The sequence below is a fragment of the Centrocercus urophasianus genome, unplaced genomic scaffold (genome assembly GCF_019232065.1).
Source record: "Centrocercus urophasianus isolate 14NV4802_14NV808 unplaced genomic scaffold, USGS_Curo_1.0 seq_29, whole genome shotgun sequence".
NCBI lineage: Eukaryota > Metazoa > Chordata > Aves > Galliformes > Phasianidae > Centrocercus > Centrocercus urophasianus.
Window position 1 is genome coordinate 540,359 of NW_024884855.1, and position 26,070 is coordinate 566,428.

The window sequence follows — 26,070 nt, forward strand, 5'->3', positions numbered from 1 at the left end:
CGAAGGGGCGGCGGCACGGAACCGAACCCTCCGCCGCCCGCCCTCCCGCGCCGCCGCTCGCGGAGCAGCCGCCGGCGAACCTCCGGATTTACCCCCGCGGCCGCCGCAGTAGCCGCGCGGTGACGTCACTCGCCCACCGCCGTGCCCCGCTCAACCCACCGCGACGCGGCGCGGGGCCGAGCGGAAGCCCCGCCCCCCCGGGACCGGCCTTAAAGGGGCCGCGCGCAGAACGAGCACGTGGGGCGCAGCGCCGAACGCAGCGCTCGTAGCGACCGAGCTTTCCTCGGCGTCCGCCCGAGCCGCTCCCGTGGGTGCCGGTCGCTCCCCTGTAGCCTCTCCGGGCTGCACCCACACAACGTCCCACCTCTCACCTGCCGGGACCTTCACTGCACGTAGCTGCAGGGAAGTCGGGACAAAGGACGCAAGCCACGTTCCCGACCCTCATGACTCCCTGTCATCCCTGCCCAGGGACCCGGTGGGCATCCCCAGCGGGGAGACAGGTAGTGCTGCAAAGCTCTTCCTTCCTTCAGCTCCCTTGAAGCTCTTTCTCTAATCGTTGCGCCCGAAGACAAGGAGCAACACTCAAAACTTTGGCTGCTGGGAGCTGGAACGGTCAGAATGGATGTGGGATAAACTACCCTGGCCCCCTCCAGGCAGGCAAACAGAAGCGGCACAGCTGAGGCTGGAAGTTCTTTATTCGTGGCCTGGAGGAAGGAGCAAAACCTGTCAAGTCTACAATCATGTAGGAAAAGAAACCAATCTTCAGCAATCTTTAAAACCAGATTAAAAGAAATCAGGGTAAGCTAAAATCCTGCTGTCAGCAGTAGGAGGGCAGTGCAGAGCCCCTCGAGCACACACATTTCATTCCCAGCACACGCCCAGTGCAGCCCCTGCAGCTCCCCAGCTCAGCACTGCTCAGCAAGGGCTGAATTTCTGCTAGCCTCTGATTCACCCTCTGTTGTGGTGTCTGGACATAGAAAGGGGACAGCAAGAGATCAGTGCCAGAGCCATTAGGGCTGACAGACAGCAGGGGGCTGACAGACAGACAGACAGCTCAGGCTCAGCTGGTAGGGCCATCCCTGGTCAGCTCTCACCTCCCATTACCTCTGTTCCCAAGGAAAGGACATCTCAGGCACCTCTGCACCTGCCTCAGGGTTCTGCTGCTCCAGCCAGGAGCCCCTAGAGGAAGTGAAGCTGTCCATCCCTCTGCCAGAGCCACCCTGGTCCTAGTTGGCATCTAACAGTTACCAAGCAAAAGATGCCCCAAGCACTGCAGCTGATCTCGTTTGATCTCATTCTCCTAGCAGGACAAGCTGCAGGTCTGGCAGCAAGCACTGGCTTCTCCCAACCCAGAATGGGCTGAACTATCCCCCATCCCAATAAGGAGCTGCTGCGGGGGTGCTGTGCTGCTCTCAGGCAAAGAGAGGGGAAAGAGCAGGAAGTGGTCAGATACCCAGGACTGGGACTCCAGAAAGGAAAAGCCAGACAGTGAGCACTACAGCACATCCCCTCTATCCTCACAATCTCAGCCACAGCAGCTCAGAAGACTGTAACAGTGCAGAGTTGGGGTACACCTGCTCCCCCACAGCATCCTTGGTGCTCCCTCCCCCAGGCAGGAGTGGGCTCAGCAGCATCACCACATTGCTGCTCTCTGCAGCTCTCAGCTCCTCACTCTGGGTGGCTCCACCCCAAGATGTCCCAAGGAAGCAGCATTCAGTCACATTTCTGTCCGTCAGTCAATCCCAGGCTGTCCATCATTGATTTTTGTTTGCTCCTGCGGCCCAGACATCTGCAAGACAGCAGGGAGGTCAGCACACACGGCCCTGCTCGAGGACCACAAAGGAGTGGGGTGAAAGGAGTCTCCTCTCCCAGAAAGCACCAACCCTGGCAATGAGCTCCGTGGGCACATGCAGCCAAAGTGAGTGCTGAGAGCATTGCAACCCCAAGATACATGCTGCAGTGATTTCTGGGCAGCCTGATCTGGTGGTTGGCGACCCTGCACATAGCAGGGGTTGAAACTGGATGATCACTGTGGCCCTTTAAAACCCAGGCCATTCAATGATTCTATGAATTCATGCAAGGAAGAAAGGGGAGGCAGAGGCTGTCGGGTCTGTGTATCCAAGCCTGCTGATGGGGCACAGAAGCGGGTATTGCCTTGGTATTGCCTTGCTCCTGGGGACATTTAGAGGTGCCCAGATAGTAACCTCCAGCAGGAACAAGAGATCTGCCCACCCCACAGCTCATCCCTCCCTTGCTCAAGCAGGAATTGGGTGCAGGGGAGTGCTGAAACCCTCTCAGGACAGCCCAGCACCCCCCAAGCTTGCTGTGGCACATATGGCATGATGGCCTGAGCCTCAAGAGAGGCAGAGCCCAGCACAGCACGACCAAGAAGGGGCAATGCTGTACCCGCTGGTACCGCAGCCATGCCTCTACACCATGGGGCAACAGGGTTTCTGACACAAGGCCTGCTCTAATCCCACAGAGGGGGAAAGGCACGTCACCTAAAGCTTAGCAGAGGATGAAGCAATACCCAGCAAGGCGGAGAAGTTGTTGGCAGAGGTCAGCCAGCTCCCACCATCCACGACCAGTGTGGTTCCAGTCACGTAGGAGGAGAGGGGGCTCGCCAGGTACAGAGCGCTGTGGGCGATCTCTGTCTTGTTCCCTGCACGCTGCAGGGGGATCGTGTCAAACTGCTTTGAGTCCTTGGCAAATTTTCCACCTGAATGACGGGAGAAAGAGCCAGCTATGAGCACGGGACCTCCTGCCCATCACCACTGCCTGCCAGACACCGCCATCCAGCAGCGCTGCTTGGGTGGTGTCAGTTGCTGAGAGCCCCAGGGAAGTTCAATGAGATGCTGGCACAGCCCTAGGGATGGCCCAGGGACAAAGAGAGTTCAGTAAAGGGATCTCAAGCACAGCTGTGAAACTTGTAACTGGATGCTGTAACAGTGAGCTCAAGGCATGAGATCTCTGAGCCTTCCCAGCCTCCAGGGCTGAACACACAGATGGACTTCAAGAGCTGAGCCCCCAGGCGTAGCAGCTCCCTGCAGCACACGTGAGCTGCGTGGCACAGGTGGTCCCCTCCCAGAGAGACACCAGCAAAGCACTGCTGAGACACAGCCAGGGGCCCCAGGGCCTCACCCAGCCTCCGGAAGCCCTCGGTGCCTGTGATGGGGCCTGGTGCCAAGCTGTTCACTCGGATGTTGTTGGGACCCCACTCTACAGCAAGGTGACGGGTCATGGCGTCTGGGAAGGAGAACACATTACAAAAGGAATGAAAAAGGGAGAGCAAAGGCATTCCAGCAACTGTTGCGGGAGGGGGAAAAAAAACAAGGGAGGTTTTGGCCAAGAACAAAGAGCCCTAGAAAGGAGAAGAGCCCCACATCAAACATAGGCATGTGCAGCACCACACAGCAACCACGCTGATTCATGTTCACCTCTCCCATCAGGAGAGATCTTCCCATCCCAATACCCAGCAGCCTCCTTACTGGCCCCACACAGCTTGCAGAAACTCAGCAAGGAGCACTTAGGTACCTATAGCAGCCTTAGCAGAACCAGCGTGCACCTGGAGGGCCTGCCCTCGGTAGCTCAGAGTTGCTGTGATGTTAATGACGACCCCACCGTGGTCCTGGGGAGAGAAAAGAGGTGCAGAATTAGGAGAGAGTGGCATGAGGGTCACATAGGAGCATGATGGGCTTGGAGGGAAGGTCACCCATGGGCACAGACATCCCTGCATTGCCAGCTTACTGAGCAGGGCCCTGCCAAAGAAGTGGGAAGTAGAAGGGATGAGCAAAGACCAAACTAAACAAGGTAGCAGCAGTTTGCAGCTTCTTCCCAGACAGGTGGCAGAGCACAGACAGGTGCTACACAAATCAGTGCCCTGTGGCTAGGGACAGGCAGGAAACAAAGCACAGCTCCCACTCCTGGCACGGAGGCTGCAGTGCCCAGAAGGGGATGGACTGGATTCAGCGAGCAGGGCAGGTGGGGCAGGCTGACAGAGCAGGGCTCTGCTCCCTTCCACCCCACCAAAGCGTGCTTTGCACAGCACCAACACCAACCTCCTCCTTACCAGGAGGCACTTACACGGAAATATTTCTCAAAGAGGACTTTGGAGGTGTTGAAGGTGCCAAGAGTGTCAATATCCATCACCGTCTTGAAGGCGTTGAAGGACAGAGCGCTGGCTGGGCACAGAAAGTTTCCTGCAGCACCTGAGGACAAGCAGTTGGGGTCACAGTCAGCTCAGGACACTTCTGGGAAGGGGACAGCAGGCAATAATGCTTGGGTAAGGCAGGTGATGAAGTGAAAACAGTTCCAATGATGGCCTGTAGCTCCACGTATGTAGGGATGATCCACAGTGAGACCAATAAAGCTCAGTCTCTGGTTCCTCTTGAGACTGTTCCTATGTGCTGCTCTCAGGGGTTCACACCATCAGTTGTTCAGATGCTCCCAGAGCAAAGCAGCATAAGCCAGACAGAGCAAATACAGCTCCTGTGCAGGAGAACACCCTGCCTAACAGCCAGCCTGTGCCATCTCTCCCACTGCCCGTCCGGTGGCTCACCATTAACCAGGATGTCAATCTGCTTGAACTGCTTCAATGTCTCATCCACTGCTGCCACGATGGTTTGTGGCTGTCTGACATCTATGGACAGAGGCAGGCACTGCTGCCCTGTGGCTGCAACCAGCTTTTTTGAGGCCTGGAAAAAGAGAAAAGCAAGATTCTTTCCGGGATTCTGTGCTTCAGCAAGGGCCAGACCCAGATCTCATGCAGGCAAGCAAGCTAGGCAGAAGCTGCATCCCTGTCAGCACACAGCAAGCAGGTGTTACCCACATGAACACAAGTCATGTCTTGTTCCAGAAGCAGCTGCATTTCATCAGCCAGCACAGTCATTATGTTTCTAAACAAAAAAAGCCAATGCAGCCCCTAGGCAGGGGAGAGAACTGCCCCAAACACAGCCAGGGCACCTGGGAGAGCCAGAGGCAGCTCCTGCGCATCATCTCACATGTGGGAGACAGATTGCTAAGCCCAACTTGCCTCCACAGCCTTCACAGACACAGCACACCCCAAACAACAGCTCTGCAGGGCAGGTACAAAGGTTGGACCCCAGCGAGGTCCTGGAAATAAGTAACCTTTAGATCCAAAATGTCGGTGGGTCAAAGGGTAATCGCTAACCAGCAGTTATCAGGGCTCTGCCTGCGAGGTACAGGAGGCAGCTCAGCATGAAGCCATCTCCAAGGCCCGAGCACTGCATACAAACTGCACAACAGTGCTAAGTGCCTCCAGGAGGCGGCTGGGTCGTGCCAGCTCAGCCCCAAGCACTCAGTTTGCTCTTTATTATATTTCAGTGAACTCTCTGTGATCCCTGCAAAGCTCTCTTGTGGCCACTTCCAGCACAGAGCAGCACACGAGCCCAGCACAGCTTCTCCAGTCCCTGCACCTAAAACACAAAGCACAGCATAACAGGGATTTTGGGGGCTCAGAGCATCTGCACCACTCTTACAAAGGGGAACTCACAGAATCACAGAACAGCTGGAGTTAGAAGGACCCTTTAAAGGGTCTTCCCTTCCCTTCCCTGGCAGAGGGGTGGCCAGCAGGGACAGGGAGGTGACCACTCCTCTCTGCTCTGCTCTTGTGAGGCCCCATCTGCAGCACGGCATCCAGGGCCGGAGCCCCCAAGACAAGCAGGACAGGGAGCTGTTGGAGAGGGTGCAGGGGAGCCACAGAGATGATCAGGGGCTGCAGCACCTCCACTGCAAAGACAGGCTGAGGGAGCTGGGCTTGTTCAGCCTGGAGCAAAGAAGGCTGGGGGTGACCTCAGTGCAGCCTGCAGTACCTAAAGGGAGCCTACAGACAGGAGGGGAGTCAACTCCTGAAAAGGGTGGATAACAGCAGGACAAGGGGAAATGGTTTGACGTTGAGGGAGGGCAGATTGAGGTTGGATGTCAGGGGGAAGTTCTTTACAAGTGGTGAGGTGCTGGAACAGCTGCCCAAAGAGGCTGTGGATGCCCCGTCCATCCGTGGAGGTGTTCAAGGCCAGGTTGGATGGGGCCCTGGGCAGCCTGGTTTAGCATTAAACGTGGAGGTTGGTGATCCTGCCTGTGGCAGGGGGCTGGAGCTTCATGATCCTTGAGTTCCCTTCCATCCCTGGCCATCCTGTGATTCTGTGAAAGGCCACCAGGCCCCACACTCGCACTGAACACGGACACCCACACAGCCACATACAGCCCTCCAGCCTCCCCTCGGCTCCCGCTCCCACCCGCAGCCCGGCGCTCACCTCGGCCACACGCTGTTGGTTCCGGCCGGCGATGGCGGTCCGACAGCCGTGCCTGCAACGGAGGGGCGGTGAGAACGGCCCGCGGAACCCCTGCAGGGCCCGGCCCGGCCCGGTCCGTACCTCATAAAGATCTCAGCGATGCGGAAGCCGATCCCGGAGCCGCCGCCGGTGATGAAAGCCACGCGGCCCCTAAAGGAGGGGAACGAGGGGATGCGAGGACCGAACCGGACCACCGCGATGCCGCCCGGCCCCGCCCCCACACGGCACTCACGCCAGGATGTCGGGGCTGAAGAGGTGCCGGTACTCCGCGAGGCAATCATCGCCATCCACGTCCGCCGGCGGATCCGAGGCGCCGCGCTGCTCCGCCATGGCTGCTGCACCGAGCGACCCGCGCCCGCGCGCGGCACGCCGGGACGCTCCGCCGCGAGGCACGCCGGGAGCGGAAGTCTGACGCGGGGTATGTCGGGATTCGTAGTTCCGTATTTTCCGTCCGCGCCGCAGCTCTTCGCGCATGCGCGGGCGTCAGCAGCCGTCGCCTAGCAACGGCGCGGGGCTGTAGCGCGACCCGCAGCGCCGCCCGCTGTCACCCGCGTGTCCCCAGCGGCGGACCGGGCACCTCGTACTGCCCGCCGGGACATCCCCGTGCCTCCCAGTTCCCCCACCGCAATCCCAGGTCACTCAGGGGTCTCCCGGTGCCCCCACGCTGCCCTTAAGGACGTCCCAGTGCCTCCCAGCACCATCCCAGTGAGCCCACGTGGCATCTCAGTGCCACCCAGCAACATCCCAGCGCCCCCAAAAGACATCCCCGTGCCACCCAGTGACATCCCCGTGCCTCCCAGCAGTTCCGCATGACCTCCCACTGTCTCCCAGTACCGTTCAGTGATGCCATGCGATAGCCTGCTGTCATCAGTGCCATCCCACTGCCCCCCCAGCAACACCATACTGCTTCTCAGCGGAATCCCTGCACCACCAGCATTTCTTGGTGCCTCTTGGATCTTGCCAGCACCCTCCCAGTGACATTTCTGTGCTTCCCAGCATCTCCAGCACATCCCAGTGACACCCAGTGCCTCCACAGTGACAATTTAGTGCCATTCAGTTCCCACTCCACACCATTCCAGTACCCCCCAGTGACATCCAGCACTTCTTGGTGACATCCCAGTGTCAACCCAGTAACACCTCGGTGCTGTCCATAGTCCTCCAGTAACATCCCAGTGACATCCCAGCGCCTCTCACTACCACCCCAGTTTCTCCTCACTGACATCCCAGCGCTGTCCATTGCCCACCAGTGACATCCCAGCATCCCCCAGCATCTCCTGCTGCCTCCCAGTCCCCCCACTTCACACCCCAGCGCTGGTGAGGGACAGGAGCAGGGCAGCACGGAAGACACAGTGTTTAATAGCACAGGGGTCTCAGTGCCCTCATGGCCCATAGGTGTACTGGCTGTCTCCGCTCTCCCAGGCCACCAGCTCATTCTGTTGGAACCAGAAGCCAATCTCCCGCGTTGCCGTCTCCACCGAGTCGCTGGCATGCACCACGTTCCTGTGCAGGGGTGGGGATGTGACCGCAGGGCTCAGTGCCACCCTCTCCCCGTGTGCCCTTACCTGCTGACGTGCATGCTGAGGTCCCCCCGGATGGTCCCTGCCGCTGCCTGTGCTGAATCCGTGTCCCCCACCATGGCACGTGTGGAGCGCACCACGTTGTAGCCCTCCCACACCTGAGGGATGGGGTCAGCTGAGCCCCACGGCCCCGCAATGGGGTGAGATGCAGCGGGGTGAGGGCAGCTGCTCACCATGGCCACCAGCGGCCCCGATGTCATGTAGGCTAGGAGCGCGGGGTAGAAGGGCTTCTGCTGTAGGTGCTGGTAGTGGCGGTCCAGGAGGCCCCGATCCGCCTGGCAGCATCACAAGGTGATGCAGGGACATCCAGGAGGGTGGTCCATGCACACCCCCACCCCTCTTGCGGTGCCGGTACCTGCAGCAGCTTCATGGCCACCAGCTTGAAGCCGCGCCGCTCGAAGCGCCCGATGACATCGCCCACCAATCGCCGCTGCACCGCGTCCGGCTTCACCAACACCAGCGTCTGCTCCCGCAGCTCCGGGGGGGCTGGGGGGCATGGGGTCACTGCTGCTGCACAGCCCTATCTGCACCCCCATCCCTATCCCTGTCCTTATCCCACCACCCTGACCCCAGCCCTGCCGTCACTGTGATGTCCACCATGCCCCGAGAGCGGGGTAGGGGGGGAACGTGTGCCCAAAGCTGTGATAAGCACTGAGGACACATCCAGCAGGGACCAGCATCCCCATTGCTGTCAGAGCCGTGCAGGAGGAGCAGGGGACGGCGCGTCCCCGGACAGGAAAGGGGATGGCTCTGAGCGAGATCTCACCCCACGTTCCCTGGGGAATGCTCCGTGTCTGCCCCTGGAGATCCCAGCACCGAGCGCTAAGGAACGGGGACACCAGGGATGGGATGGGGCAACGGAAGGAGACGGGCAGGGGTCCCCAAGGACGAGGCAGGGAGAGGACAGGGGGAAGGATGGGGACCGGGTCCTAAGGGGCATAAGAGGATGTGACGGGACGGGGATGGGGACCGCCCGCAGGGTCGGGCGGGGCCGGGTCTCACCGGAGCCGTAGCAGCGCGGCGACCCGAAGGGGAGGCGGATGCCGGGCTGACCCCGCAGCAGCCCCCGCGCCAGGCAGCGCCCCAGGGAGCCCATGGCCGGGGCGGGAGGCTCGGAGCGGGTCTGGCCGCCCCGCGGGGAGGCTTTAAGGGCCCGGCCGGACCGGCTCGGCCCTCCCCTTAAAGCAGCCGCAGCGAGGGGAGCCCCGGCCCTGGGAACAGCCGTCCCGCGTCCCACGTGTCCCATCGAGGGCTGCGGGGAAAGGGATGCGCAGGTACTGCAGCCCGGCTGCTCCGCGGGCAGAGACACAAGCGGCAGCTCTGAACACCTTGGGGAAACACAGGGATCTGAACGAGCGCTTCGGACACCAGGGAAGGAGGATTCCAGCAGCACGAAGGGCTCGCAGGTCCTCCCAAGCTGGGCTCGGGCCCCCTGCCAACTGCTGCCCTTGATCTTCCGCACAGCCAGGGAAAAACATGCACTTTCACCCTCGGTCAGCAAACAGAGAAGAGCAACCAAACATTTTGCAAGAAGCAGAAGCATCAGCATGGAGCCCCAGGGAGGCAGTGGGGCAGGCGAAGCCCCGTCCAGCAGTTCCATGGAGGAGCTGCAGGGGCTGGGAGCAGCCCTTAGTCCTCCCAGCTGCCTGCACGCAGCCATCTCCCTTTAAACCACATCTGGGAAGGCTTCAAGGTGGACACTCACTGCAGATGAGGACAGGAAATGCCAGCATCTCGCCCTGCCTGAATGAGGACTGAGGCTTTAACTTCACACTCCGGTGGCCTCCAGCCCAGCTTGCCCTGCGGTGCAACCCCACGTGTGTTTGGAGGTGTTCCTCATGCAGGCTATTCTCGATGTATTCAGAGAGCAGAATGCCGAAGGAACAGAGATCCCACCGCGAAAGGGGGAACAGAGGTGGTAGGTGAAGCCTCTGGGCACAGCTTGGTGACAGCCTGCATGGAAACTAAAACAGAGGGAAGTTATTTAAAACAACAAAGTAAGCACTTTATTTCCATGAAGCATGTTGTTTTAGTATCACAATGGAATGATGAGAAAACGTTTAAAAAAAACCCGAAGAAGTCTCTAATCCCCCGCTGACAGCAGGGAGGTTTTCAAGGCAATTTAAAAAACAAAGGGAGTGACAGAAGTGCCAAAACAGTCCCAACATCACAGTCCCCTCCTCCTCCCAGAGCCGGGCAGGGGCAGGAAGGCGGAATGACACGAAGGTACGAATGGCTGAAGCAGTCTTTGGCGCTTCTGCCTCACGATTGGTACACACGAGGTCTCTCAAGACGACTCCATTAACATCTCAGGGCGCAACAGAGCGCTCCGTCGGTGGAACAAAGCCCGGTGAGCCGCTGCGCCCCGCGGCGAGGAGCTGAGACACATCCTGCAGCCAGCACCGTGGCCTTTGGGATGGGACAGAAGGAAGCGTGGTGCATGAATCCAAACAGATGTGCCCACCTGCGGGACACCGCGTCCCACAGTGCTGACAAAGCAGCCAGGAGAGAAGGTGGTGGCAAAACGAGACGTGGATCTGTTCCCTACAGTGATCAGAACACGAGTCCAGTGCAGTAACTATAGCTTCACAGTTCCGGGGGGCAAACTGTCATTGCAAAGTCTGTAGTAACGCAGGTCATTCACCAGTCTGTGCACGTTCTGGGTAAACGATGGCAGGTCCTGCAAGAGATCAAACACCGCGGTGTATTGCAAACACAGGAAAACCCACAGGCACCGTAGGACAGCAGGGAACAGAAAGGCAGCGCCCGGTGCCCCCACGTATCTCCATACATGTGCATCTGAGCCCAGGAAGCCTGAGTCTCTGCAGGGAAGAAGCTGCTCCTGAGCTCCGAGCGGGAGCTGACTGCACAGAACCAGGCCCTGCTCGCAGACCGGCTCCTTGCTGAGCACTCAGGCACAATGCAAACGGCCACGGCACGGCCATCTGCAGCAGCAACTGCTCAGAGTGCTCCTGCCAAGGCTCCAGTTCCCACAGAGCTCGTCACAAGGGCTGGTTTCCCTCAAATGCAATCGCCTGCTGAAGATTCTCTCAAAGCTCCTTCACTACCCTTAAACCCGAGGTCTCAAATCCCCACCATCTCCCATGGGAGAGGAACCATCAGCAGACAATGAAACTTCAGCAGCCTGAAAGCCAGCTGTACTGCCATGATCCAAAGGGAGGTGGCAGCTCCCCTGGCTGCAGCCAGAACCCTCCAACATCTGGCTAGCAGCTGGAGCAAGGTTTTGGCAAGGACGTGTCCCACTAGCAGATGTCAGTCTACCCTTACGAAAGCTCCCCTGGGGAATAAATATATCAGAGCTCTAACTCACGGAACAAGCAAGTCCAAGAGGTGAGATGGCAACTTTGCTGCCTACAGCAAAAAATCCAATGCTAGGGCATTACTGACTATGCCAGTGTTTGGTTCCACTCAGGAGCCCACAGCTGTCAGCCACCACACTCTGAGAGAAGCACTGCCCAGCCCAGCAATACCTGCACCCCCTGCAGCACTCTCCCTCCTTACCCTGTCCATTTTGAAATTCCTGCCCAGCACATTCTTCTGGTTCGAGTCCACACCGTCGCAGCTGGCCAGGAACTCAGGGAGGAAGGCTGAGTAGAAGCCATCAAAGTCCACCGAGGCCATGTTGTAGGTGGCAATGCCAATCTCCTCCTGCAGCAGGTCGTGGGATTTGTGGACGAGCACCTGGAGCAGCACATTCACAAACTGGAACAGCATGGTTGTCCGAAAGATCTTCTGCACAGTGAGAGGAGGACACAGTCAGGCAGCTGCACAGCAGCAGGGAGCGCAGCGCTTTAGGAGTGAGAGCTCAACGGACATGGCTGCACTGGGCCACTGAACCCCTGCAGTTTCTGAGCTATCAGCAAGCTCTACAAGCCCTTGTGAGCACAGATATTATTTTCCAGGCTGAGTCAGGCCAAGATCTCAAGTACCTGCTGCAAAATTACCTGTGAACTTGGTCACACCTCATATCTCTGGTTCAAGTTTTAAACATTGGCATTCAAGGCAACAGGATCAAGTCCCATTTGAACTCCCAAATTTTAGCCATGGGCTGTGTTCTAGAAAGCAATCAGAGTTCCTAGGGAACCTGGTTGGCTGCCTGAATGTCTGGGCAGGCAGCTGCTAACACGATGGCCTGCCCTTCAGGTGTGATCACAGATAGAAACCCAAAAGCTCTGCCTCCAAAAGCTAACCAGAAGGACGAGACCGTGGACTGCAACTCTCGTTCTTTGTGGCAGCAGCTACCAAATCTAAATTAGAGCTTTTGGAGGATGGGTGCCACATGAGAGCGATGGGCAGCCACCTCACAGTCACCCAGCTAAACAGCAAGCAGCCTGCTGCTGGCCCACACGACAAGGATGGAGAGACTCCACCACTGTCTCACTTATGAACCAGTCAATCCACCAATTTCTGCTTTGGAAGACAAGCTGCCCTGTCACTGTGTGTGTGCTCTGCTTTCCCTCACTGTCACAGCAGGACGCAGACCAAGGCTGGAAGGAGCTGGGTGTCGGTGAGATGGCAGGGCCACTTTGACCACCAATGTCCTCATCACAGCCACAGCAAACAAAGAGTGCAGTAAATAAGCCCCAAATCCTGACCTTCAGTTTCTCAGCCATCTGGAAGCCCGAAAGGCAGCCTTCCACTTTCACAAAGCCATTTCCAGCTCCCTTGGACTGGAAAGCTCTCGCCCTTAACAGCCCTTGTCTGGCAGCTGCCCACTGGTAAGCTCAGACTCACCTTGTGGTACAGCTTCTGCTTGGTGTTCAGTGTCTCCAGGTAGAAGAGATTCTGCTTGAACAGGTGAATGTCGGGCTGCAGGAAGGACTGGCCAAATGCCTGCAAAGCAGAATCAAGGGGAGGGGATTGATACCATAATGAATATCAAAACTGACAGGCAGAACAATGTTTTCACCCCAACACCACACCGAGTCTGTTTACAGACCTCCTGAAGCAATGCCAAGATGTTGTTTGACATGCATGCCAACAACTCAGCTTTTTGCCAACTGTGTTCAGGTGGGAGCAACAGGATCTCCTGATGCCATGTGCAAGGAGAAGAAACCCCTGGCAGCTTCTGCTGCTTCTCAGTGAAACCCTTTTGTGAGTCTGCTGAAGTCAAGGAGGGAATGAAGAAGCTTTAGTGGCCATGTGCTCCAATCCCTGCAGAGCAGTTTTCTAAGCTGGGTTTGTTGGGAGCAGGTATCACCATGCATTGAAAAAGAACAAGAGGTGCTGAGCATGGTTCCCCTGACAGTTCACTTGTAAAGGATATGTCTGTTTCTCAGAGGTACCCAGAGTACCACAGTGAGCATGAATAAAGCCAGAAGGCACCCACTGCTCTTGCTCTTTATCTGCATCCAGAGGGCAAGGTGACTGGCAGATGTGGTTAAGATACTACTGCACTAAGTTATAAGTTTGGGTGAGGATTGGGAGGCAGACCCAGCAGATCCCCCAACAAGATCTGCTGGACCCCACTGAAGCAGTCTGGTATCCCTGCACAGGCTCTGGGATAAAGCACCTTTGTACAGATAGATGAGCAGAAGCAGGCAGCAGAACTTTCATGGTTGCTGCTCCAAGATATCACGAACAGAAGGTGATTCCTTTGCAAAAGCCATTTATGGTTAGATGGACAGAGATGGCCCTGATCTGTGGAAACCAGCACGTGAACTACTAACACTAAACACAGATATTGGCTGCTCTGCCATGAAGAACACTCACAGAACACTCAGCTTTTGCACCAATGCAGCAGTGCCCAAGCAAAACTGGCCCAGTGGTGCCAAGCAGCCTGCAGCTGTTACTGAGACAACTCCATCAATGCCTCTCCCAAAACAAGATGCTGAGGCAAGTGAGGAAATGTTAAGCTGTTACAGGAGAAAAAAAGAAGCTTGGGTAGCTCTGGACAGGGACAGCTCTGGTCTGCATTCACAATAATGCTAAAATACAGAAAGTCCAGAGAGGAGTATCAGCATAGTTCACATCATCCAGCACAAGAACTGCCTCTTTTCGTGTTCACCAGAAGCTCCCCAGCCTCCACAAGCACTTCTGACAGGGCAGCTCTGCAGGGCCCTTGCAGTCTGACGCGTGGCCCTCGCTGCCCTCTGACTGCCACCTGCTCTTAGCTTCCAGAGCACAGGGTGAGCGTGCTGCTGTTTGCACTGCAAAAGGGCCCCACAGCAGGCAGGCTGCAACAGGCTGCTCATGAGGAGGCTGATTTTTTTCTGTGTTTCTGTATAAAACCAGAGGACATCTTGGTTTCAGGAAACCTTTCCTGCACTGGCAATTTGTCCTAATGGAATCAAAGCAGAAGTAAACAGGACTGCACCAGTAATATTTTAGGTCCAGACAAAGAAGGTAGGCATGGAAAGGAATTAGCAGGAGTGAGAAAGGAGTGCTAACTGAGGCACCGTGTGTTCTGCAAGCACATCAGCAAGATGTCTCCACAAACATTTTCATTTTTAGCAAGAAAACACACAAGACCTCACTCTGGACACTGCCTAATCCCCAGCAGCCACATCCAATGCCCTGCCAAAAGCAGCCATGTTCTGTTACAACAAGGGTTCTTACAGAACTGAAGTGGAGTTACCTGCATGATGGCACTGAACTGCGCTTCGTTCTCCATCTGCTCTTCTGCCACCCCCCTCTGGACACTGGCCAGAACACTGGATTTGAAGAAGTACCTCCAGTTGTGATGGAGGACTCGGAAAAGCAGCTCAAATAACTCTGCTTTCACATCAGGAGATGAGCGCTAGGAGGGAAGAACAACAGATCAGAAGGGGCTCCTGTGCAGGAATCCCACTTGTCCCCCCTGGATCCCACTGCTGGCAGCACCCTGCTCTGCCTGGTGGCCACCCAGGAGCACTGTGCAGCTGAGGTTCACAACGAAGGATTTCCTTCTAAGAAGCTCAGCAGCTGCAGGATCACACCATCATGCTAAGAACACATAAACCTCTTTTCTTTCACCTCCTGCTCCATGTCTGTACTTTTAGCATCTTTGGCAATTCCTGACAAAATCCTCCACCCACTCTGCTTCCAAACCCCCCCCAGCTCTCCCCACACTGGACTGACACATACAGCTCCTGGAAAGCAAAGCCCTTCCTTGCTCCCACAGCCCCAGCAAGGCCTTCGCTTCCCCCCTCTGCGTTCACCTGGTGTGAGAGCAGTCCTACCTCTGCGATGATGGGGTACACCTGCTCCATGCACAGTGAGATGACACTGGGTAGAAAAGGCTTGAATACTTGGCCTGGTTCCTGCACCACCACTTGCAGAATTTTCAGAAACTTCTCCACCACCCGACAGCCAGTGCTCCCCTCATGGAGGATGCTCTCTGCCAGCTGCTCTCTGCAGTAAAAAATGAAGTTGTTGGATGGGATCTTTCCCTGAGATCAGCATGCTTACCTACCAAATTTAAAGGGAAGCAGACAGTGTCTCTAAGCTTCCCCAGTTAATACAGCCCAAGCACATTAAAGGAGGTAGGCATTGCCTAAGGACTGACTGACACTTTTCCCTAACAGAAGCTTTAGGGACAACAGGGGTGCACAAAGGCACTGACTGTATAGCTAATGCCAGAGTCCAGTGTTCAGTATCACACACTTCCAAGACTGTCAAGTCTCTGGGAAAGCTGAAATTGCACATCAGGTACACAGGGCATCGTGCACGGACTGGGTCACTTCAGGCTTAGAAGCATTTTCCTTAAACTAAGCCCTGGACACAGAGGAAGAAGTGGAACATTCTTTTCTTCTGGGACAGGGATGTGTTTGGTTAGCTGGCCAAGACAAATCATCGCCAGGGATAAGAAAAAAATAACCAGCACAAGACAATACCTGGTGAACATATTTAGGAAGGTCTGTATGATCTGCTCAGTGAAAGGCACTCCCATCTGCACTCTCAGTCCTTGAAACAAAGTGAGGAAGAAGCTCAGCATCTCATCCGTCACATCTAAGGCAGAACAGGAGAGCAAAAAGAACATGTTAAGGCAATGTTCAAACACGTGAAGAAGTCTTCTATGTGGTATCTGCTCCTCCTGTACAGGGAATTCCATTTATTCCTGAAAATTTAGCAGCAGCTTCACCATTAGAAACTGAAATCAATAGTTGGTCTTACAGGACTTGAAGATGGCTCAGACATTTCCAGGGACAAGTATGGTCAGCATCAACAACTCAGAACAAATAGAGCAGTACGATGGCCCTGGGTCTGTCTGCCTACACAGACTGCTTGGAGAAAGCTCCTGCAATGGTCTGGGCTTCAGCAGCTCACTGCACACACAGGGTTAGCAGGAAATATGAGGAAATCCACAACAGTTCTGCCCAACTTGAAGTGGCCAAGAGATAGAAACCAGCTTTTTTTCTTTTCTTTTTTTTTTTAGGGGGGGAGGATCTGACAAGATTAGCTGCACCAAAGCTAATTCACCATCAGTCCCAGCATGCTTTATTGAACAGCCACAGTAAGCTGCAACCACTCAGGTTCTGCTTCATGCAGCCTTTTATAGCCAACACAGAACAGGTGAGCAGCCTCACACAACTGAGAGCAGCCATTCACTGGAGGCACAGCATCAGCTTGCTGCCTTGGATCCTTTCTGTCTTTGTTTTGGCTCCCCACAGGCCCGTTTCACTGAGAAGATCCCACCTGGCTCCAGAAGTTTTTCTGGAATGCCTGGCTCTTCACAAAGCTGCTGCAGCCCCAGGCAAATGAGAGATGCAAAATGTAAGAGCTGGCCACAAGACTGCCAAACAGCAGTCCTGCTTACATTGACTCACAGAATGACTTGGGTTGGAAGAGACTTTAAAGACCATACAGTTTCAACCCCCCTGCTATGGGCAGGGCTGCCATGCCATCAGATTGTCCAGGCCCCATTCATCATCCTGGAGCCCACCCTTTACAAGGATATTAAAAAAATATCATGACCATTACCATGCTTTGTTTTCAAGCTTTTGGAGACAATAAGTGACAAACGGTATTTTGAAGCTCTTTTTGTGCTCATGAAAAGCTCCATTCCTTTTCACTGCCTGAAAACAACACAGGGCATCTCCACCTCCACCAGGAAGCCTTGATGACCGTATCATAGACAACACCAGGTCTCCTTTTCCTCTTCTGAATCAGCCCACCCACCAGGACAGACCTGCACTACACAGCAAGCCCACACACCTCATGTGAACACCATGACCCTAGGCTGATGGGCTCTGGATGTTACTGGGAGGTGACAAAGCTACTCACAGCATTAAACCTGTCCTATGGTTATACCTGACTGATGAATGAAAGCTGGGAAGAGGGCTAGTGAGACCTGCACGGATTCTTGCAGCGACTGATAACAGATCTGCCGAGACTTGGTGGATTCTCCAGAGATGCTTTCTACAATGTCTTCTAAAACGCTGAGTGTCTGATGGATGATCACTTTGGCTGCAAAAAGAAGAGAGGTGATACTTCCTGCATATGTCAAATCTAGCTAAGGCAAAAAATGAAGAGAAGTTCTTGTAAGCAGTACCTAGAACAACAACACACAAGGCAGCACAAACATCAAGCCCAGGTTGGAGTCTGAAGTGTTTCTAAAGTGTGTTCACACGTTAAACATTTAAACAGGTTCAGCCAAGTAACAGTGGCAACTTGCATTCTTAAATTATACAGGCTTACTGCCCTACAGATGCACTCAATGCTCGAGAACTAAGGTGCACAGTCTGAAGAAGCCATAGGACAGCATTATTTCCAACACAATACAGATAAAGAAAAAACAGTCAAGAAAACAGAAGCTTATTCTGATAGCAAAATATCCTGCAAATCTCTATTTGTGGAAGTAACAATTGGAGCGATACACAACCACGAAATAAACTAACCCAGAAGTCAGAACTGACCCACGTGAGCAGGCTGACCCTCTCGTGAGGCTCAACCAACCCTCTCCAAGCTCCCTCACCCCACAGAGCTGACCAGCAAGTCAGTTTTGTCAGAAGCTGTGATGCTGTGTACTCATAAGCAAAGAATTCAAACAAACAAACAAAAAGCCACAACAGAAAGATGACAAGACACCCAAAAGCAGTCCCAAAACACACACGGGAGCTTCAAAAGCTGCCCTATACCCCATCATTTCAGGGCTCTCATCCTACACATACACACCCTCAGCAGTACTTCCCAAGGCTAGAAGAAATTCTTATTTTCCCCTTCAAGCTTCTTAAACCATAATCTTCATTAACGCTGCCTCCAGTCAATGTTTCCAGTACTACAGCATGGTGGTCCCAGCTTCAGGTTGCTCAGCATCCCCAGTGCAATCAGTGCCATTCAAATTTGCATTACAAACTAGATCCCACTTTCCCTGAGCAACTGAGGAAGACAGTACTTTGATGGAGCAGCTTGCAGCAGCCTGGGGTGAAAGCATCCCTTACAAACCATAGAGGAAGCGTTCCTTACAAAAAAGAAATGAATTGCTCCTTTCCTAGCCTTCCCATGTGCTGAACAGCTCTCAGCCAAAAGAATCACTGGAAAGACAGCTCAACAACTCCCTCCAACAGTTTGCACTGCAACTGCAGGAGGCCAGCACGCACTAAGGAACTGGGTACTTACTGTCCTCCAGCTGCACCTTCCTCTGTGGCAATATAGCACTGGATTTCAGTTGGCGATAGTCCCTGGTCAGGGCAGAGATGAGGCTGCTGTGGTTGGTGGAACGAACCGCCCACTGCTGCTCACTCTCTGGAAGATTTGGCCAAGGTAGCAACAATACATTTGATAGGGCTCTGCACACCAGCACCTGGGCCTGGAAGCAATGAAACATGGAAGTTTTCAGAGTTTGCTACTCACTCATGCACAACCTTAGACTGACATTTATTGGCTGCCCGAAGCAGCAGCGCTAACTATTCGAGGGAAGACTTCAATAGCAGTTGTGTCCAAGTGACAACCAGCAGCTCTGCAAGGTGAGAGAGAAGCAAAGCCCCATGACTTCAGAGCTGGAGTCGGCTCTCATCTCTCTGTGCCCTTCTGCGCAACAAGAACTCCACATTCCTTATATCTCCAAAACAAAGACTATGCCAATTCTGTTGCTCTGCCTGGTTTAGACAGGAAGCATGCGTTTGTGCAGCACTTTGTACCTCCACGCTAGTGCCCAACGCAGTAGAATCCCCATCTCTGCTGTGGCTTTTCAGTAATTCTGTAATACATTCATTTGGAGTGAAGTATCTAGAATGCTAACAGAAGTTTCACCAACTCTTTCCATATGTCAGAATCCATATGCCAGTACTGCAAAGGCAGTGCACTCAGGGTCTGTGTCAGCAAGTGAGAAACGAGTAAGATTTAAGAGTTGCAACTGCGTATTTTTCCCTATACTGCAACTTGAAAGAGATAACTATTGACAAACTGCCACTGTGATTCCTTGATGTGCACAGAGCTGAAGCACCTTATCAGGAAGCCGCTGGGCAGAAGTGTCTGTGATTCTGTTGAACACCTTCTGCACTGCAGGGATGCTGATCAGGAACACCGGTCGCACCGTAGTGGCTAAGGAGACCAGCAGGTGGCATGCAGACAGCAGCAACTTCTCCTGCACCTGGAACAGAGGGGGCACACGGTCAGGCTGCCCGGGACCACAAGGTGTGACACTTAGTGACAGACAGCACAGCGAGCTGCCATTACCACGCTTCTGCATGCAAAACAGTGCAAGGGTTTTTGTCACCAGGGTGGTCACACACACTGGAACAGGTTTCGTAGGGGTGGCTGATGCCCCATCCTGTCACTGGTCAAGAGGCATTTGGATGATGTCCTTAATGTCAGCTTTAACTTTTGGTTAATCCTGAAGAGGTCAGGCAGTTGGCCTTGATACCTTTGTAGGCCCCTTCCGACTAGAATCATTAAAATACTGTGGGAAAAGAGATTGCCCTGTTTTCAAGCCATGATTTGCCTGTAAGTTCCTTACTGTCACACTTCTGGCTGGGATGGAGTTAATTGCCTTCACACGAGGCTGTGTTTTGGACTCCTGATGAAAGCACACTGGTGTTATCACTTGTTGCAGAGCACTGCTTGCAGAGCCAAGAACTGCTGTGCTTCTCACACTGCTGTGCCAGGGAGGAGCTTGGGGTGCACATGAAGGGGCACAGCCAGGACAGCTGACCCACAGGGGTGTTCCACACCACCACAGTGCTGTGCTCAGCACTAAAAGCTGAGGTAAAGAATGGAGGAATAGACCGATGGGAAGCAGGGACTGAAAATGAACTCCTCGTTTCTCTTTGCTTGTACGTGCTTTACCTAGAAAACTGCCTTTATCCAAACCCACAAGTTCTTGCACTTTTGCCTTCCAATTCTCTCCCCCACCTCACCTGGGCATTGAGCGAGCAGCCAGGCGATGCAGAGCTGCCTGCTGGGTACACTTATTTTTTGCATTAATTTAACCCATGGTGCTATTATCTCAGACTCAGCCTTGTAAGGGACGTGTTATGGCTCTGGAAGACATATCCAACTCTCTGATTCACACCTTGGGCCACGGCATGGTCTTGAGCATGCTGTTCAGCACCCGAGTCCAACCGCATCACCACGAGACATGCAGTCCCAACCCCAGCCCAGCACTGAGGTGGATACCTTTGAACTGATGAGGGGTGTGATGGCCTCCAGAGCTGTGGAGACGAGAGAGATGAACTGCTCCGGGTTCTGCCGATGCACTTCACTGTAGAACTGTGCCAGCCAGTGTGAGTAGGCCTGCAGTGCAGCCAGGGACTGAGCGTGGCTGTGGGGAGAAAGCAACCATGAACGGACATAAAGCAAACACCACAGGATGGCCAGTGCCACAACACCCCAGCCTCAGTGCTCCTGTAATCAATCCCCATATTCCCTAATCCCACAGCATGAGATTCACTTCACGTGCCCACTTCATTAGTGGAAAGACAGGGGAAATGCAATTGCCTTACAGAAGTGTTTGGGGCCAATGGCCACACAGCTGTCAGCCTAGACGAAACGTTGTCCAACTGCAGCTATCCTATCCTTGTGCTGCAGATCTTACTGAGAAGACTCTATGAACACTGGTATTCCCTCCAAAAACACAGCTTCTCCTAGATGTACGTGTCCCCACCATAGCAGCTGCATTTGAGATCTCAGTCACCTGTGGCAGGCAGCTTCCAGGCCTGCACCAGATATCTCACCACGCATCAGCTTGTCAGCAAGTCCAGGGGGTTTCCACCCAATGGGGAAACACAGAGAAACCTACTTTTAGCTGCAGGATGAAGGGGCTTTTGTGAATTAGCTCTTTGCCTTTATATCTTCTCTCTCCCATCCTTTGTATATTTATTGGCTCTTTCTCATTCTTCCACTAACTGGAAACTGAAACATTCCAGTGATTATGTTACACGGCCTAAAAATTCTTCATCCTGGACCTGGACATGCAGAACTGTGCTGTGACTGGATTCAGCCACCAAGCAGTGGTATTAAACCAACAGGATGAAACGATAAGGTCAAACAACCAACTGGTGGGTTGCCTATAATTAGAGTTTATGATTATACTTTGGCAGAGAGCTATCTCATGTTTTTGAGGCAGGATGACTCTTTGGGGATCAGACAGGTGTCCTCCAAATATCTGGCAATGTACCTTTTTTAGCCTGGCACTAGAAAACAACACAATTTTCTCAAGGACATTGGACCCAAGAGGAAAGGATGAACCCCTCTAACAGACAGGAGGAGCTTCCTGAGTTATTTTAAATCAGAAAGGGAAAACACCTTTGAAGAAATATCATCTGCATAAAGCTCACTGCCAGTAACTTGGGATTAGGAAAAATCCAGCCTAGTGTGGGTTTTAAGGGAGCTGCTATTCATACAAACTGAACAAGCATAACCTTAAATTGTGCTTGCAGGATGCCAGCTGGCAGTACCAGGTTTGTACAACACAGCCATTTACAATAAAAGGTCTTTAAAAGGCTGTTAGAGCAGTGTTCTATTACCAGTGGCATCAAGATTTCACACTTAATGTCAGCCTCTGGACTGAAGGCACTCATTTGTTTCAGAAATGGCCTGCATTGCTGGAAGGCAAACATTTGTTTTGGAAGCCAAGGACTCGAAACTTTCTACTGAGAGAAACATTTTTACTTGAGCAATAAATTTGACTCAGGCAGCACAAAATCCATAAGCCTCAAACGACATACCAGTCATTTCTTAAAATATCCCAGCTGCACACTTATTTTACCATCTACTCACGCTGCAGGTGAGCCAAGCCTTCACAGCCATCGGTGCACACTGGCTTTTAGAGCTGATACAATGATCACAAGTACGTTTTTCTTCAAATATCAATTGGAGGCAACAGTGGTTCACACCACTGACAACAGCCTTGACCTTGAGCAGCCAGTGCCCTTGGTTAGCTAACAATCAGCTTGCAGAACGTTTGCCAAACAAGTGGTTAGAGTAGATGTAGGAGACCCAAAGCTGCCTCCGCCCCACGCAGGTACCAAATCTGTACGTAATGATTTGAATTGTGTATCTCATACTCACACATCAATCAGGTCAGGTTTCAATACAGATGGTACTGCAGTTTCGATGTTGTACAGTTTAATCTGGGATCCATACAGCGTTACTTTCACCAACCTGCAAATGTACGAGGACATGGTAGGGCAGCAGGACTGCAAGATGGATTTACACATGTGCAAACCAACCTGCTCATCTTATCTGAACACAGCTCTTGACAAGCCTGCGTCAATATTTAGCTAGTATGCAGATTAGATGTAGACTATTTCCTTGCTTGTAATAAGGTGGAACAAGTAGGATGTTCCTGCATGGAGGTGAAACAATAGAGGCAGCTGTGTACAGTCCCGAATTTGAAACTATATGCTAAGTTTTGTGGAGGGAAAGAATCAAATATCTGCTTTCTAGCTTTCACAGATCTCTTATGGAAAGAGACTTTGGTGACTTAGCTAGCAGAGACATAATTGAAGTAATCACAGAATTGTTTAGGTTGGAAAAAGATCTAGAATATCAAGTCCAACCATCACTTGACCTATTGAGTTCCATCACTAAACCACCTCCCTCTCTGCCACCAGACTCCACATCCCATTTCATTACATCACAAGTGCAGATTCTGGAAAACAAGTACCTTTCTAATGACTGATTTAATCCCTGCTACCTGTTATTTCTCTGGTTGAAGGTTAAAAAAGACAACTGGGAAACTTAGCACCAATGAATGTAACACTTAAGGTACTAACCACTCGATTCTTCACGTCTCAATTTAATCGTACCAAGGGGAGGCAGAAGGAAACCTTGGCTTTCACATTCACTGCCGTGGCAATAATTGTCCCACGGATGATGAAGGGACAGCAAACTCTCCCTTCCTTTCTTACCTCTCCACCACTGTGAGAGCATCATTAAACCTGGCAGCAAACATGTCCCCAGTGAAGTACTCTGCTAAACGACCAACAGCCTGCAGCAAGGAGCTCAGGTCCCTCAGGGAGCAGTGCAAACGACGGCAGTCGTTCTCTGCAGTGATGTTCAGTCTGTGACCTGAAATGACGTTTTGGTTTGTTAGAAGTGAACCCAAAGACACACGTGTGCGTGTTCACTGGTGCTAACAGGCGCCGAGTAAGAGCCCGGCAGCCTCCAAAAAGCATTTAACCTTGTGACTAATAAACACAGCTCTTTGCAATGGGAAACCTAATTACAAAGCGACAGGAAATGCTCAGTTTATTCTAATTACATTACAAGCATTCTTGTGAAATTAGCTCGGCAGTGGGTCACAGTTCAACACTGAGCTCTGTCCAAGTGACTGAAACACTCTAACTGGGAAAGACAAATTCTGCTGCTCTGACGGCCACTGTTCACATTTCTCTTCAAATGCTGAAAGGGATGTTACAAGCAATTCCAGCCTTTTGCACGTTTGTTTTCCTTTATTTGGTATTAACATCCATGTAAACAAGAACTTTTTGGTCATCTGCTGACATCAGACAAGCAGAGCCAGCTCCGCAGAGGCTATTAGCAGACTCCCTCTGCTGGCCAAGCTGCAACAGATGTTCTGGCAGCACAGGCACACTTGGAGCAAGAATGCATTTGCTTCTAATTTGAAATGTGGTTACGTACTTTCCTATTTCTCAATCACAAGAAAAACACAGATTAAGCAGACTTCCAAGTCTTATTGCCTCGTGTGACTTTCCTGCTGCTCAGTCACATACACCTGTTCCCCAAATATCCCAAAAATGTCACTAAAAATGTTACCATGTTCTGCAGTAACAACTGTTTTTCTTGCCACTGCCCATCTCATCTCATCTTGCTCATCATTTCAGCAACAAGCTTCAACCTCTTATGTACCATCAGCAAAGTGTCACCCAGATCTGTACGGCCCTCTGAGCTACTTCTCCTGGCAGCTTCTGACACAAACAAACCCCATGCACTACCACTTAACTGAGGATGTCTTAAGTGATCTTAGGACTGGAAGTACTTTGGAATAACAATTTCAGGTCTGAAACAGAACACAGAGGAAGCAATACCAAAGCAGGTTTACAGTGTTCTGCAGCCAGCTACGCAGACAGTGAGGAGACGTACTGGGCAGTGGTTACATGGTTACCTGTCCCTGACGTGACCACGAACTGCTGGAGTCCCAGATACACTTCCAGGTTATCCTGCAGAACTGGAAACTAGAAAGGACAAGAAATCAGTGTGACTCGGGGGCTTGGCAGGCAGTTAACTCAAACACCACAGTCTGCTAGAGAACAGTTTTCCTACTTCTTCCCAACGCCTTCAAAAAGATGGTTGGACAGTAGGCATGTTTCCAGGTTCTGGGCTGATTCTGCAGCTTATGTCTTGACAGCTGCCATCAAAACAATGAAGATCATCACCCTGATGGTCTGTGGCAGCTCTCCTTTTCCCACAGAGACTGACAACCAGTGTAAAAAGACAGCAGCTTGACAAGTTGAAGGGGTGGCACAGGAGGAACATACAGATGGATATAACCCAGCCCAGAGCAGGGGTCCACAGCCAAGGAAAAGGCAGAGCCTGGGGCAGAGTACAGGAAGCCTGCACTGCATCTGCCAGACACAGAAGCATCAGCTTCTCAGAAATGCAGCTACCAAAGTAATATTCCACTTAAGAAGCTGAGCTCAGTGCCTCTAACAGAATACAGAAGGGAAACACCATGGCCACTTGTTGCCAAGCTGCACACTGCAGCAAGAACAGCTGAAGCCCCACAGGGAAAACAGCTAAGAGAACAAACAACAGTCGTCATGCATCCTGGCCTGGGAACACAGAGCAGTAACCTAAATCCATCTTTCAGGACTGACAGCAAATATGGCTGCTTCTATCAATACTGCAGCTGAGCAACAGGTTATGCTAACATTTGAAACACAGACCTGGAAGCTTTCTAATCAGCATTCAGCAGCCACCGTACTTCAGTGGTATGTATTAAGGGATTATTTGCCTTGTGCTAAATCACACAGTAACCTTCTCCTTGTAGATACTCCATCTCAAAAAATATTTTCCAACACTTTGGCATAATTCTGTTTATTTTCCACTGGCACAGTCACCATATTCAAGGAGGCTGGATTTATGGAAGTTCATTCATCCTTCAGCAGAAGGAACTGCAGCTTTTCATTCCCCAGCACGGGACAGCAGAGCAGCAGCAGCTGCACACTGTGTCAGTTGCTTGCTCCTGATGGAGCAGCCATTCCTCACAGCATTGCTGCAGAAACCATTGTTCAAGAAACTTTGCCTGCTTTCCACATCTCCCACAGGGCTCAAGCATTCATTACCACATTTCTAGCATACAAGTGCCTGTCATGCAACTGCAGGAGGAGAACTATTTGAAAAGGACAACACAACAACAGCCTTCCTCATGTGAACATGCTACTTGAAGGAAGCCACATGCTCTTCACACAACCCATATGCTCCCTGAAACAGCTGTGCTGTTTGTTTGCCTCGCCACTGTGCTGCAGAGGAACCTCCATGCATATGAGGTCTGTCTGCTCACAACTTCAGAGTTCTTAGCACTTCTGGTGCTTTTTTCTGCTCAGACACCTTCCAGCCTCATAGCAGCTCATGGTGCTCTGCTTCTTGAGAACACAGCTCAGAGGTCTCAGCATGCAACATTTCCAGCAAGGAGCTTGCTTTGACATCCCACTGCACACACCTGCCTTTCTTCTCATCCAGAGAACAGGCATCAGCACCTCTAACTTTGGGCTCTAGGGGCTCACAGCCTCGAGATCTCTCCTTTAGAAACCATTAAAATGCTTCAAAATGAGACA

General features: G+C 52.7%; 3 protein-coding genes across 6 annotated transcripts in view; all 3 read right to left on the reverse strand.

Moving 5' to 3' along the window:
* Positions 1-677: 677 nt before the first annotated feature.
* Positions 678-6,661, reverse strand: DECR2 (2,4-dienoyl-CoA reductase 2). The gene is made up of 9 exons (XM_042828271.1): positions 6,544-6,661; positions 6,393-6,461; positions 6,273-6,324; positions 4,559-4,694; positions 4,084-4,208; positions 3,535-3,628; positions 3,142-3,246; positions 2,502-2,719; positions 678-1,789 (listed from the first exon to the last, which is right to left on the reverse strand). Exons 1-8 carry the CDS (start codon positions 6,639-6,641, stop codon positions 2,502-2,504), a joined length of 897 nt encoding a protein of 298 aa, XP_042684205.1. The 5' UTR covers positions 6,642-6,661; the 3' UTR covers positions 678-1,789.
* A 985-nt stretch (positions 6,662-7,646) lies between these two features.
* On the reverse strand, positions 7,647-8,999 carry NME4 (NME/NM23 nucleoside diphosphate kinase 4). Its single transcript, XM_042828273.1, has 5 exons — positions 8,891-8,999; positions 8,244-8,374; positions 8,062-8,163; positions 7,874-7,986; positions 7,647-7,811 (listed from the first exon to the last, which is right to left on the reverse strand). The coding sequence occupies exons 1-5, from the start codon at positions 8,982-8,984 to the stop codon at positions 7,691-7,693; spliced, it is 561 nt and encodes a 186-aa protein (XP_042684207.1). The 5' UTR covers positions 8,985-8,999; the 3' UTR covers positions 7,647-7,690.
* Positions 9,000-9,868: 869 nt separating this feature from the next.
* The window catches only part of XPO6 (exportin 6), a 49,017-nt gene continuing 32,815 nt past the window's right edge, over positions 9,869-26,070 (reverse strand). For all 4 annotated transcript variants that reach the window (XM_042827717.1, XM_042827716.1, XM_042827715.1 and 1 more), the window contains 13 exons: positions 24,399-24,468; positions 23,182-23,341; positions 22,340-22,432; positions 20,447-20,591; positions 19,275-19,421; positions 18,449-18,638; positions 17,141-17,296; positions 15,724-15,838; positions 15,070-15,241; positions 14,487-14,648; positions 12,644-12,742; positions 11,411-11,641; positions 9,869-10,568 (listed from right to left, as the gene is read on the reverse strand). In XM_042827717.1, coding sequence (XP_042683651.1) covers positions 10,467-10,568; positions 11,411-11,641; positions 12,644-12,742; positions 14,487-14,648; positions 15,070-15,241; positions 15,724-15,838; positions 17,141-17,296; positions 18,449-18,638; positions 19,275-19,421; positions 20,447-20,591; positions 22,340-22,432; positions 23,182-23,341; positions 24,399-24,468 — 1,842 coding nt within the window. In that variant the 3' untranslated portion in view covers positions 9,869-10,466. The remainder of the gene's footprint in view (positions 10,569-11,410; positions 11,642-12,643; positions 12,743-14,486; positions 14,649-15,069; positions 15,242-15,723; positions 15,839-17,140; positions 17,297-18,448; positions 18,639-19,274; positions 19,422-20,446; positions 20,592-22,339; positions 22,433-23,181; positions 23,342-24,398; positions 24,469-26,070) is intronic.

What these genes read in the sequence shown, in the direction of transcription:
- NME4 (XM_042828273.1), bottom strand. Translation starts at nt 8,984, where the DNA reads ATGGGCTCCCTGGGGCGCTGCCTGGCGCGGGGGCTGCTGCGGGGTCAG. An exon ending in CGGGGCCGCTGGTGGCCATG is followed by an intron (nt 7,987 to 8,061) that starts GTGAGCAGCTGC and finishes CCCATCCCTCAG; the next exon opens with GTGTGGGAGGGCTACAACGT. An exon ending in CTCAGCATGCACGTCAGCAG is followed by an intron (nt 7,812 to 7,873) that starts GTAAGGGCACAC and finishes ACCCCTGCACAG; the next exon opens with GAACGTGGTGCATGCCAGCG.
- DECR2 (XM_042828271.1), bottom strand. Translation starts at nt 6,641, where the DNA reads ATGGCGGAGCAGCGCGGCGCCTCGGATCCGCCGGCGGACGTGGATGGC. An exon ending in GATTGACATCCTGGTTAATG is followed by an intron (nt 4,209 to 4,558) that starts GTGAGCCACCGG and finishes GCTTGTCCTCAG; the next exon opens with GTGCTGCAGGAAACTTTCTG. An exon ending in TCTTTGAGAAATATTTCCGT is followed by an intron (nt 3,629 to 4,083) that starts GTAAGTGCCTCC and finishes TTCTCTCCCCAG; the next exon opens with GACCACGGTGGGGTCGTCAT.